The sequence below is a fragment of the Psammomys obesus genome, unplaced genomic scaffold, assembly GCF_907164565.1.
Source record: "Psammomys obesus unplaced genomic scaffold, mPsaObe1.curated_primary_1811, whole genome shotgun sequence".
In the NCBI taxonomy this organism is placed as follows: Eukaryota; Metazoa; Chordata; class Mammalia; order Rodentia; family Muridae; genus Psammomys; species Psammomys obesus.
Window position 1 is genome coordinate 9,176,327 of NW_026596244.1, and position 14,554 is coordinate 9,190,880.

A 14,554-nucleotide genomic window follows, 5' to 3' on the forward strand; every position below is an offset into this window, starting at 1 on the left:
TAGGGTGAGGCAATCGTAATTGACCAATAAAATTTCTCTTCGGAGGTAATTGGCAGAAGACCTACAGTTACCCTAGAGTCTTGGTAAGCCATTGAGTCACCGGGGGCACTGTTATACTGCTCTTCCCTCACCATGGAGGACTGATTGAACTGCAACAGCCTCCCACTGAAAACTGAGACTTGCTGAAAATAGTTTCAAGTTATAGGATTAAGAGCTGATGCGGGTTTTAGTTAAGAAATACACATTAGGTGAAGAGATGCACATCACCAGCTAAGAACACTCACATGCTGTTCTCCCAGTAGCTCTTGCTGGGTTTTGACTGAAATGCTCCTGCACTTTTAATTTGTAATTCTTCTAGCTTCAAAATTCTACAATACATCGTTAAGCTATCTTTACTCAGCTACATTAATTTTCTCTTATTCTAAACATATTTATTGGATATGTGTACTATGACCTGTATGCAGAGGTCAACAGACATCTTGTGAAAGAGTGTTCTCTCCTTCTCCTGTGCGGGTCTCAAGACAACCAAGTCACAGCTCCTGGCTTGGCTGCAAACACGTTAAACCTTAACAGGTGAAAGACACACACATGGTATAGCCTCACTTATAAGTGCATATTAGACAAACAATATAGGATAAACATACTAAAATCAGTACACCTAAAGAAGCTAAGCAAGAAGGAGGACCCTGGGTAAGATGAATCTTTATTCAGAAAGGCAAATGGGACAGACATCGGAAGAAGGAGAAAACAAGGAACAGGATAGGAGCCTACCACAGAGGGCCTCTGAAAGGCTCTACCCAGCAGGGTATCAAAGCAGATGCTGAGACTCATAGCCAAACTTTGGGAAAAGGGCAGGGAATATTATGAAAGAAAGGGAAGATAGAATACCTGGAGGGGACAGGAGCTCCACAAGGAGAGCAACAGAACCAAAAAAACTGGGCAGAGGAATCTTTTCTGAGACTGATACTATAACCAAGGACCATGCATAGAGAGGACCTAGAACCCCTGCACAGATGTAGCTCATGGCAGCTCAATGTTCAAGTGGGTGTCCTAGTAAGGGGAACAAGAGCTGTCTCTGACAGGAACTTCAGTGTCTACCTCTTTGATCACTTCCCCCTGAGTGGGGAGCAGCCTTACCAGGCCACAGAGGATGACAATGCAGCCAGTCTTGATGAGACCTGATAGGCTAGGGTCAGAGGGAAGGGGAGGAGGACCTCCCCTATTAGTGGACTGGGGGAGGGGCAAGGGAGGAGAAGAGGAAGGGAGGGTGGGATTGGGAGAGGACTAGGGAGGGAGCTACAGCTGGGATACACAGCGAATAAATTGTAATTAATAAAAAATTATTATATATATTATTTAACAGCTGAGTTGCTTGGCTCCCTATCTTCTTTATACTTAAGAGCTTTTTTTTTTTTTCTTTACACAAATGGCTTAGGACTTTTTCTGCTCTTTAGTTAATATGCTTTATATTGTGATCTGTATTATAGTAAGTTCCATATTTAGCATATAAAATCCAACCATTGTCGATTGCAGCATGGCATCGTACTGGCTGCTCTGCTTTACACAGCCCAACAGTTTTGGACTCACACAGACTCTACGTAAAATAAAGGCATTTATACACTTATTGATTTAAAAACTATATGACGCATAGCAGGTGAGACTTGAGAAATTTAAAAACATTTTAAGAGTGCAAAGACTTTTACACTGGTAAAGAAAATTTGAGAACAAAATGAAAAGCAAGTAGAATTTATGAACTTCAATATTCTTGCTGGTGAAAGGCACAATAAAATCATAGGTGTGTGTGTGTGTGTGTGATATACATATAAATATCAACAGAGAAAATGTATCAAAATATAAGGATCTAGTTGATGCGTACATGAAAACTAGAAATAGAGGTAAGCTTAACTCTAGCTTGCATAGAGTTGTCATTAATGTTAACCACAAAAATGTCCTTCAAATGTTCCTGTTCCTTTGGTGATGAGGTTGACATTTTCCCAGAGCTCGATTTAACCATTGGAAGGTCAAGACTAGCTTCACTGTAAAACAAAGGGAGCTAGTTAGTGCTAAATCATTGTTATGCTGCATACATATGCAGTCAGTTTGATAATGTAATCTGAACAATCCTTACTTTCTTAAGCAAAGGAACACTCAGCATGAATGTACTTAGTAAAGGTTATAGAAAAAGATGGCAAACTATTTGCCATTTTAGGCCTGGTTGATTACATTTCACAGGCACTATTCACAGGAAGGGAAATCTTTAGTATTATAAATAATACTAAATTGAGTAGTTTTTAAAAGCTGCTTAATTTGAGCACTGCATCTCCTGAGTAAAACGTTTTAGCTTCGTTTTTCACCAGAGAGGAAATTGTATGACTGAAACACACTAAGTTCTGAATGAAATACATGTGACTTGGAAGGAGTGTTTGCAGACATGACACCAGGACTGGTTTACTTAAGAGAAACAAAACACTAAATAGCCATTTCCCTAAGGTGGATGCTGAATTTAGGACTCCAATTAAGGCTAAACATGAGGGGAAATGGTTGAAATTAATTTGGTTGTATGTTAGAGTATAAATAACTTTATGAAACTTTTATAAGGGAATTTTTATTTAGGTCATGGAGGCCCAACACAAAGCATGAGGTATAGCTGCATAGAGAGTGACATACTCACTTTAAAAAAAATATTTTTATTTATGTATAGGCGTACATGATTTCCATGTATGGGTGGCTTGCAGAGGCCAGAAGTGGTTCAGATTCTTTGGGGTGGTAGTTACAAGCATTCATGAACTACTGCACATGGATTATAAGAACTGAGGTAGGGTCCTCTTGCAAGTTCAGCAAACATTCTTAACCACTGACCATCTCTTCAGCCTCCATTAATGTTTTTTAAAAAATGTTTTCATGGCAATTAAGTGAAACACATGATCCGGATTGGCTCCTGAAGGCGAGTAACAGAAAATAGGGAGGTAGCTTTAAGAGTTTATACTTTTGTGAGTGCTAATTACCTGATGTAGACTCACTCTACCACTGTGGTCCTTAAATGAAAGGTGCTTGTAATCTGGAAAATGTGCATTAAGTTGTATAGATAAAAAGATACCATGTTTACCCTTTAAAGTCTTAAAAAGCAGCTTCTCATGTACACACAGCGATGGGAATGAAACACTGCACATCTGAGAAAGGAGGAGTATTTGCAGACTTTGGATCAAGGGCACACGCAATTCTTTGTAATTTTTCAAGTTCTTTGGGAAATTCTGAAATGATGTCAAGTGAAAAAACTTTAAAGAGAGATAGGTCAGCAATCTGAAATTGGGTAGGCACTTGCATTTTGAGAGCATGAACCTGTCCTGGTGAGAATACACATTAGCATCTTGTACCAGAAACATGTGAGGAAGCACGCTAGAGTTTTAAGTGTCTAAATTTTTCAAGTCAGCACCGTCACATTGGGCATCCATCTCACATAAACAGCCACATCCATACACAAACAACTATTGTACTAGTGTTCTGTATTAGAAAACAAAACAAAAAAACACACAAAAAAAGAAAAGAAAAAGCAAAACTTCATTTCTTCTTGGCGAAAGTCATCCCAAGAATGAGAGGAGGCAGAATTGAGACAGGCGAATTTAAGTATGTCTTCACCTAGGAAAAATTCTGATGCATATAATGTGAAAAATTCAAATAATGTTAGGTTAAATATAAGAATTTTTTCTATAAGCTCATATGCTAAATTACTTTTCATATTCAAAAGTCAGACAGAGGTTAGAAATACTTAAAAATCAGGTCAGTGTTGGTATCCCATTGCCCTGGAAAGAACCCTGGGGAGGGCAAAAAGAAAGAGAGAGAGAAAAAGGCAAGGGTAGCAATTCCATGTGTCTCTCCTAAATAAATGTGTCTGGTTTACAAAACCTCTACATATTTAGCTCATAAATAGCAGGGAGAGACTGTAGACCAATGATATGGTCTGATAGTAAGAGGCTGTTATATTGTATTACATGAAGAAAGTCCTTTCCCACTATTTTCACTAATACATGTCTGTATAATGATACTGCTTTCACTATAAGACATCTAAAACCCTGGATCAAAAGCCCTACTACGAAAGCAAGTTATAAATCTAATATAAGAAAATATCACTATGAATAGATTTTCTTAAAATGATACATGTTTAAGCTATCCCGTTAAACTAATCTTTCTCTAGGTCTCGGTAGAATCGTGAAGTTAATTAGCAGTTTTACTTGTGCCAATTTTCAGTTCTTTAGATGGTCGTGCTTTCGTAACTGGATGGTGCCAAAAGACTACAGAGGATTAGTCTACACACCATTCTAAAACTTCATAACCACTGAGGATATTTTTAAGTCAAAATATTAAATGAATCAAATAGCAGCGAACTGCATATGGTAATTGCACAAATAATACTTTTAATATATTATTTTAGGAATGGGCTGTACAAATTATCAACAGGAACAAAAGCACTCCAAATAATGGGAAATAGATTTGTGGTCTATGTTTACATCACACTAGTTACCGATAGCTCGAACTTTAGCTGAGAGAGAAATAAACAGTTACACCATGACACTGTTAGATAATGGGATCTTAAGAGACTTAGGGGTTGTTTTCAGGTAGGACCAAGATAAAGCCAGTATCCCCCACCCCGCAATGTCTAGACTTGTAGCACAAAGAAAAAGTGAAATCTAAACTTTAAATAAAAGACATTATTTATAAATCATTGTGTTGTAACATATTCAAATACATTCAAATCAATTAAAAACAAAAACAAATTCCCAAAACAGTATGAATATTACTTGAAGTATAGAAGCATTTTACTAAAATAGACAAGCTAAGTCCTTCAGTTACTACAATTTTTCCATTTCAAGTTAATGCTTGCCATTGCTCTCGGGGTCTGACAGTGATATGGCATCACACACCACCACTCTGTCCAGATCTGAAACGTATGCAGCTCTTCTTAAGGCTGATGCTTAATGCTATCCGTATCAGCAAACAAAAGGCATGAAAATACATTTCAATTTTAAGGTGGATTAAGTAATTATTTTATCCAAAATATTTAATTAATACATCTATCATTTATTTGTTTGTATCTTGTCAGAAGCCAGAATTCAGTATGCATTCATACCAGCCCAGAATTCTCTTTTCTTCACAATGCTTACTGTTCCATTGTCTGGCATTTTGACAACAAAAACACACTTAAAAATAAGCTGATTTTATAAATGTATAATTTTGACTTTATTTCTCAATGCACCTGCATTACTATTACTATCTACCTCTCTTAAAAACTTTAAACAATATGTCGTACAATCTTGCTTAATCTGTGATAATACTGTTGAAAATTGTTGAAGAATAAGATGGCTTTCTTTCTTACAAGGAAGGGAATGTAAGATACTACATATAGTAGAATGGTCAACATGACAGGAGCCAGCGTGCACATCATCAGGGTTTCTGAAGTATTTGCAGTTACAGAGTTACAGTCGCTGAAGAGCACATTATGTAGATTATGTAGTATGCTTATTTTTCATTGATTCCTAAAGCACTATGCTCAATATACATACATCTATCTATCTAGCTCAGGGTTTGAGAACAGACATTTTAGGGTCATGCTTGCCATTCAACATAAGGTGCTGTATTTTGTTATAATCACGTGGCATCCAAAATGCAATATATTGCTATGAAAATGCAAAGTTTTCACAGATCAGCAATTATGAATTGCACTGGTCACAATGAAATGATATTGTATTTCATACAAATGGAAGCGGTTTATCATAAATATATAGACCAATATATAACATTGAAGAACAAGAAGCAGAAAGGAAATAATGCTCTTGCATAAAGGTCAATGCGCTTGGCTGCTGTTGGAATGACAGGCTTGGCAGGTGGAGGCTTCTTGTTGTTCTTGGCCTGTGATTTCCCAAGTCCATTGTTGACTTCGATGGGTTTCCCATAGCAGTCATAATTGGATAATTCAAAATCTCTCGGTAAGCTTCCAACAATGCTGAAGTCATTGGATCTCAGATCAGACTTGGAAGTACAAACTTTTTTGCATCTGGTTTCACCAACCTGAGCATGAAGATGAAAGATGATGTAAGAATTTTTAGTTATAAATACCACTCGGTTCAAAAAGGTATTTTAAAACTGAGTTTAGGAGCTAGCAGGAAGAATAGTCCACTGATTCCTGCACCAGATCAATAAACATTTAAGAAGGCTCTGATATTTTGCTCACATGACAAAGCTCAAACTACTGACTGGACATTTTATTAATTTGTACTATGAAATAAAGAATGAAACAACATTAACAGGTTACTATCGAAGTTGTAAGCCTTTTCTTAGTTTAAATACTAAAAAAGCAAAAATCTGTCCTTGGTCCAATATGGAGTGAGTTCACCGAAAATATTGCTATAAGTGTGAATCCAGAATCTTCGTCTTCCTGTTTCTGAACAGAACTGCTGGTTAATCAATGACAGAGCCTTTTGTCCTGCAATAAGATGTCAGCCTCTGAATCACAGCCATAAAAAGTGTAGGTGATTTAAATGTCTAATCAAAGCAGTAAGGGAACATGATTTCAATATTATAACAATTACTAAAATACTAAAAAAATTCTGGAAGCAGCCCCTTTCCCACACTCAATTCACTGGAAACGCTCCGTGACATTTTGCTGGGCTCCCAGGTTCAAAACAAGTCGCATGGTCCGTGTATTCCATATGTGCTCTAGGAAAAGCATCCATGACGACACAGCAGAAGAAGTGAGACTGGTTTCCTCCCTTGGAAGGAGCCTCAAAGTTCTTTCAACAAGTCATGGCTCACTCACTATTGGGGAGGTCTCTTTTTATTCCATTCATCAAAGATTTTACACATTTTTTTTGTATCAAACTCATTATTAAATAAAATGAATGCAGGGAAGGACAAAAGATTTCATTAAAAAAAAGTCATCTCCAGCAGTTATAATTCCGTGAGTAAGGATGAGAGCCACCTCAGAAATACAGCGGTACTACTCAAGACTTTATTCTCATTTTCCACTGCTCCTTCCCGCACATCTCATTTACTCCCATTGCATACACTGTCATCTCTACAAAGTACCAATAACAGAAGGGAGGCGGTATAAGGAGAGAGCTGCCGGAGACAACAACAGAAATGCCAATAAAACTGTAAGAGTTCCTAATTTAACTGCTAAAATTTTGTTTGTGGTTCATGTAAAAGCAAATGATTTTGTATAGAGCTTCTAGAACTAAAGATAAGAAGTCTTCTATAGATAATAAAAAGATAATTAGAGGACACAATTTGGACAGATTTTACTGAATCTAAATCAGTGCTAATTTTTAAAGCATAGCCTTACCATAAAGAAATAGCTATGATCAAACATCGGCTTTTGTTTATTAAAATTATTAAAATTGTGAGCATGGGGACTTTTATCTTTTATTCATAAAATCATTTTGTATAACAGGTGTGAAGTGTTAAGAAAAGGTGAATAGTAACAACAGAGGGTCGAAAGCTGTTTTTATGAATGAAAAGAAAAACAAATAAGTAGAAAAAAATACATTAATTACCAAAATATTGAAAACTGGCTAAGATAGCACCACATTTTTGCTTTTATTAAAAGGAACCCAAAAGCCAAATATATGGATGAAAACATAATTTTGCTTAAGGGGCACAATTATATTTTCTTAAAACTCTCCTACTGAGATCTTGATTATATTTCTATGTTTTTAGTCATACTTTTCTTTAGCAAGCACACCATTATATTTTAAATTGTTTACTTCCTTGCTCAACTACTTGTGTCAAAATATGTTTGTACAGTGCTCCATCCTTTAAAATGCTGTATGATTGCTCTTCATGGTCGCAGCTCCCAGATCTGTTCTGCACCCCTGATTGATATTCAGTAGCAGCCTGAACGTACTAGGATTTTGTCATGTGCTTAAATACTTACTAAGATGAATCTTCAAAGACACAGTCAGTTTCGAGTCTATGAAGTTGTCCCTGAGGGTCAGTATCTGCTGCCTAATTCAAATAAATTTGTTGCTTTACTAAACTCTCACGACTGCTTGGGCTGTTTTCTTCATACCCCGACACTTCTATTCATATTTAGACTAAAAATTAGTGACATATTGCCTGATTGAAATTACTTGGAAATTTGTTGTGTTTTGAAAAGCAAAACACATTGAAACATAGTTAATTTTTTCTGTTTTTTTTTTCACATGTTAATATGTTCCAACTTTGTGAACTTACCAAGTTATAGATTACTGTAAACTTGGCAGACATATTAATAGTAACATATTTTGGATCTCTGGTTACCAACAGAGGAATGACAATGGAGTGACAGGAGGCTCAACACAGACAGAGGGACAACGTGGGAAAAGGTTCAACTTTGACAGAGAAGTAAGAACAGAATGGGAGGTGACTGCGGTAACAAAATGACATGTGCACATCTCCCCACAGTGCAAGAGTCCCCGTGGCTCCCGTTCGCATTTCTGTAAGTGAGAAATAAACACACACTTCAGGCGCAAAGGAGCTCTGTAGTGTCTCCTGCAGTCCCCCAGCTCTGCTCAGTGCTGTTAGCAACAGAGACTAAGGTCAAGTGCTGGGGAAGAGAACTACAATTTCTCTGAAAATGACTTCCCTAGTGCAAGATAAAAGTTAGAAAAGTGTTAAAGAAGGTGTGGTGTCTTAAGCCTATAATCATAGCTCTCAGGAAACTAACAATGGAAGCCCCGCTGGAAAACACAGACTAATCGGCTCAGAAATATAAACTGAAAAAGAGAAAAAAAAGGAAAAGACAAAAAACAAGATCAGAGTAGTGCACTAATGAGTGTCTTTAACCATTAGAGGCGGGTGAGGCGCAGAAATAGCAGGTTCGGAGGGTCTGAAAACCACCTTGGACCTCTGTTTGCAGGAGAAAGTAGACTTGGACTTCTTTTCCTCCCACTCAGTTCCATGAAAAGCTATGTTGTATAGCTAGAGACTTTAAAAGAAGCAGCAGCAGGAGGCAAAGAAATGAATAGTGAACTGGAAAGGACAGCGCAGCATATTTAAAGAAGGAAATTCTAATGCGGGAGAAGTAAGGAAGAGGAAGGCAGAAGGGAAACGGAGGAGGAACAGAAGGAGAGAAGGAAGAAACTATTTCAAAGACCACATAAAGGTACAGGGCAGGGGCTGGACCCTGAGCCTCTAAACACATGGAGCCACACAGTGATTTAGTCTTTCATTATCTTTTGCCTTACATGTTTCTGAAAGGGAGTTTAAGATGGTGACACCTATAAGGTACAGACACCCAAAAGGTACAGAAAAAATAGCCCAAGTGAGCCTGCTTTGTCCACACAAAGGACAAAGAAAGAACAACCCAACAATGCAGAAAATGTTGAGCTGATGACCTATTGTCTAATCCAGCCAAATCTCTCTCTCTCTCTCATGTACAGAGAGACACACACAAAATAGTAATTTTTCTACACACACTAACAAAAGCTGTGGGAGGACTGGAGCTGCCATCTTTCAAGTGTGTAATAAGAAAGCCCACAACCCCACAGAAGGGCTTTCTGTGTGAGAAGGAATGAGACAATGCCATGCACAGAACCAGGACTCTATTCCCTGAATATCAGTCATGCAAGATACCTCTTCAGATTCTGACTAGGCAGGGAGCATACACTTTCAACCTACCTCCTCTTCCACAATGGGGTGCACCTTAGGAGCCTGGGGAGAATGGAGGCCAAGCAGTCTCAGGGTCGCCATGTGCTGTGTTGATGCAGACCACATAGAGAACTGAGCCCTCCCTCTCTACCCAGTAAGAGAAAGGAGCTCTCTCGCACTAACATAAACCCAGGTTTTTACTTCCCCAGAGCAGTTAGGCATCCATCCTCTCCATGCCCGATAGCACATGCTTTAAACATGACTCATAGGCTCATGATCTGAAAAAGTCTTTGACAGCCATTCTAGGGAATACCTCAACACGGATAAAAAGACATGAGATATACCAAATCCAAGATGTCAAATCTTTAAAAATTGGGAATAATACTAAAGCATTTATGGTAAAAATGCTTCAGAGAGCTATTACCAATATGCTTTTAAAAATGAAAACCCAGATTACCTCAGTAAGAACTAGGAGCTGCCACAGAAACCATGTTCATACATACCAGCTAGACATTTGAACCTGAAAAGTGAGTAGCAAGTCAGAAAAACCATAGCTGTATCAAGAGGAAAATGCAAGAGCAGAGGAAAGAATTTATGAAGGGTGAAGTCTAAAAACGCCGTTCCCCTCTAAGTGTAACGAAAGCAATCTTATTGAAATCTAGTGATTAGTTTCATTAACTAAGGGAAAAAGAACTGGAATGTTTATTTTACATGAAAAGCTATGGAAGAAGAAAGAAGGATCATCATACTTGTTAGATGCTAAATGAAATTAACTGTTTTCCTATAGTCCCATAACCAACAAGAACAGCCATTAGAATAAAGAAGAAAACAAAGCAGATGGCAGAAAACAGAGTTCACCAGCACACCATTCAAAATAGTGGATAAAGAAATTCTGAAAAAAAAAACCAATAAAATGTAACCTTGAAACACTAGGGTATAAGAAAGAATACAGTAATCTCTCTCTCTCTCTCTCTCTCTCTCTCTCACACACACACACACACACACACAAAGGGAACTAACATTTTCTCATATCACACAAACTAGTAAGATTATGTCACCTATAAATCATAATTTCATAAGTTATAATTTCATATTATACTACATAAAACAGCCATTAAACTAATGCATAAAGGGATACACATAAAATATTGACAGTTCAAGATGGAATTCTGTAACTTAGTTATATCATGTGAATGTAGGAAAAAGAAAACAACAACAAAAAATAATGGGAAATAAAAACAAATGAATACTGAGGTCTCAAAGTGTCAATTAACACAATAATACAACTGTTCAATATAGCCAATCAAAACATAAGAGAGTGGCAGAGTAGAATTTATACATCAACAATGCTGGCTGTAAGAAACTTGCTTCACATGCGATGTAGACATGATTGATGGAGAAGAGGGAGTTACAGCACAGGATGACTCCAGTCATGGCATTCTGCACAAAGGAATCACTTCTCCTTCAGGAGTATAATAGAGCAAAAAAGGTCACATGGTAGAAAGAAGCTTCTCTCAATGCGGAAGCTACAGATAGGCAGAGGGTTTGAGCTTTAAGCTTTAAAAGTGAGTGCACTGAATTAAAAGACCAACAACAAAAGACAAAACAAAATGCCACAAGATATGCAATACAGGAAGAATTAGTTTGGTCTACGGTCCAAACATTCCATATGTAGCATATTTTCTAGAATTCCAGGTCAGAGGGAAGTGGGGGTCAGCACCTAGAGGATCATAGGGCCAGAACATGGTCAGAGTAGGCAGTGTTCACCGCTGGGGACGGCTATCTCCTTCCTTCTGGACAGTGTATCAGCATGAGCTCTGTGGAAATGGCCTTCTGGCTCAGTTTCTTCACAAAAAGTGAACATCAAGCAGGGCTCTGTGGTAAGGGCGCAGTTAACTTTCAAGCAGCGGTTGTTCTGGAACCAATTACTTGAGTCCATTTTGTTTTGTTTTGTTATGTTTCTCTTTTTGTTTTTTCGAGACAGGGTTTCTCTGTTTTAGCCTTGGCTGTCCTGGACTCACTTTGTAGATAAGGCTGGCCTCCAACTCACAGAGATCCGCTTGCCTCTGCCTTGACCTCTGCCTCTGCCTCCTCCAAGTGTTGAGATTCAGGCGTGTACCACTGCACCTAGCTAATTGAGTACATTTTTAAGGCAATTACACTTGACAAGATAGGGCCAAGCACAGAAAGCCTAGTTAGTTCTTCTCTAGCTGTGATGGATGGGCTATAAAGACCCTTAATGGTTTGCAGAGTAAGTGACCTCTGGCAAGCTTTGGAAGCTCCCTAACTCGGTGGGAACAGGAAAGAGCGTACTTGGCTCTCCAAGCCTCAGAACTGGCAGATAGTCTGCGCAGCCCCATAAGTCCCTTGGCTTCTCACTAAAGTTTATAAAATGAGAATCAATAGTGATATATGGACGCTGGAAACATCTCTCCATTCAATGATGAGAATCAAAATGAAGCCGTGATTTTAAACTCAGTGGACAGTTTTTAAGAATTTTAAGACATTAGATTTTCCTAGGTAATCTTTGACACGTTTCACGTGTTTTCTGAATACACCTTACAAAACCTGCCCTGGACTCCGTTCCTTTCCGTCTACAGAGAATAAAGGCCAGTCCCACTCGTTCGCTCACTTGCTTTCTCCCTGAAAGAAGAGGATGGGCAACCCGCTTCCACGCTTCACTCCGGCCTTACCTGCAAAGTACTGATGTGAACAGGGGTCCCCGCGCCGTTCATGGGGTTCTTCTTAGCTGTGTTTGCACCTTTACCGTCTGCTTGCTCGGCCTTGGCGATTCTGGCCTTCTCAGCCTCAACCCTTTTGGGATTGTTCAACATGACCTGGACAACTGCGTACTCCACGAGGGAGGCGAACCCGAAAAGCAGGCAAGCAATGAGCCACACGTCCAGCGCCTTCACATAGGACACCTTGGGAAGCTCAGCCGCGAGGGTGGTGCACTCCGAGGCCAAGCTGAGCACGGAGAAGATGCCTGGCAACAGGAGAAGCAGTGGTGTTAGTCCCTGTGAGAGGCCTTACAAACACCGCTCATCCACTATCTGCGATAATAGACCACAAGCCATTGTCGGCTGACCTTCGAGATCAAAGACTGGAAAAAATATAAGGTACCACGTGAAGCAGGAATTGTGGTTGGAAAACATTGTAAACATACATCACTTTAAAAATAGATTTAGACAAAGTTTTGGAAGCACAACATGAATTCTGGTTTGAGGATTAATGGTGCCTGGAACCACTCAAGAGTGTCTTAGTAAATCACAGAGCACAGTCTTTAGATTAGTTTAAATTTCTCAGCTTGCTTCATGGAGAGATTTTACTCGTAGGAGTAATTTTCACCCATGAATAAGAAGAGGGCACATAACTTTTTTGTAAGTTTTTGTTTGTTGGTTGTTTTGTTTTATTTACAAAGTAACAGAGAAGATAAAGCATAGAGCATTCCTGTTAATTTTGGAAAGAAAATCTCAGTCTTTTAAGAAAAGGAATATGATCCTGCTATAGAAAATACTAACTTTAGATGAGAAACCAGAATTACATACAAACACATGTAATCAACATAAGGTAATTAGGTTTATGTAATACATGACAATTTAAGCATTCATAAAGTTCCAAAGGTGAATTGTCTTTCTAATCTCACTCACCACTCTTCCTTTTCTTCCTTCCTGCTTTCCTATCACCGGGAAGGTGATGGTGATTTGCTGGCACAGCCACAGTACTCACTATGAGTAAGGAAACCTCCAGCGATGTCCAGAGCGAGAGAGGCTGTCAGTCAAGACACTACTCTCAGCTTCCCTGGACACAGTGAGTCCCCCTATTGGTTGTTGTTATTATTATTATTATTATTATTATTATTATTATTATTATTATTATGCATAGATCCTCACCATTTTGGGAATAATTACTTGATTGCTATCTAACTTACTATTTCAGGCATAACATTGTGAGTTGTACATTTTTGAAGTCCACATAGGTCTCATCGGTTGTTAACCTGTCAGTGGAATATTTATGTGGAAGTCTAGGATATTATCAACTATTACCCTAAATGGCTTTAGTTGTAGTCATGACCCATCTCCTAACTGCTCTCCTTGTTTCTACCTTTCCCGCACCAGTCACTCAACAAGAAATTAGGCAGGGATTGATGTTGAAACTAATCAAACTTGGAGTCTGATAATAAAAGTCCTTCAAGGAGCTTCCCATTTGGCAAGAACTTTAACAACGGAGAAGATTAAGAAGTGGCCAGCTGGCCAGCTCTCACTGTTACTAATGCTCTAGACTCAAGTCCTTGTTTCCTTCTCTCCTAGGTAATGGCATGAGGTACTTTCATTTCTTCACTTGCTTTCTTTCGTCAGAATTAACTCTTGTTAAGATTTTTTCTGACAAGCATGTTGCTCTTCTTTATATCACTTCACTATCTTATAAAGTATATATTATATTTGTTTGCTGTCTGCTTCTTTGCAAGAAAATATAAATGCGTTGAAACTATTTTTAATCCATCTTTTTAACAATTACTATAAGTTTTTATAACTACATTCTCAGCTTCTTGATTAGCACCTAGCAAATAGTCACTACAAAACAAGTATGTGTTGATTAAATTTAAACATCCCAAAGTGCCTCGTCAGCCATGTAATAATATACAAATGTATTGCAAATATATGTGTGTATGGTTACATATACATAGCCTTTAGGATAAATTTATACACACTTTCAATTGTTAATCTATAGACTTAGCATTTATGGTGCCTGCTGCGTGAGCATGAGGGCCTGGGCTTTGATCCCTGGCTCCTATGGTAGGACGGTGGCCCATGCCTGCATTTCAGCCCTGGAAAATAAAGACGAGCAGAACAGCCAAGCCATGTGCTCCAATCCGTGTCAGTGCCTTAAAAGAATGAAGTGGAAGTGATAAAAGGACATACCCAGTGTTTGC

General features: G+C 38.4%; 1 protein-coding gene across 3 annotated transcripts in view; it reads right to left on the reverse strand.

Moving 5' to 3' along the window:
* Positions 1-4,393: 4,393 nt before the first annotated feature.
* Positions 4,394-14,554, reverse strand: part of Glrb (glycine receptor beta) — a 67,004-nt gene continuing 56,843 nt past the window's right edge. For all 3 annotated transcript variants that reach the window (XM_055596610.1, XM_055596609.1, XM_055596611.1), the window contains exons 9-10: positions 12,315-12,607; positions 4,394-6,063 (exon numbers count right to left, since the gene is read on the reverse strand). In XM_055596610.1, coding sequence (XP_055452585.1) covers positions 5,767-6,063; positions 12,315-12,607 — 590 coding nt within the window. In that variant the 3' untranslated portion in view covers positions 4,394-5,766. The remainder of the gene's footprint in view (positions 6,064-12,314; positions 12,608-14,554) is intronic.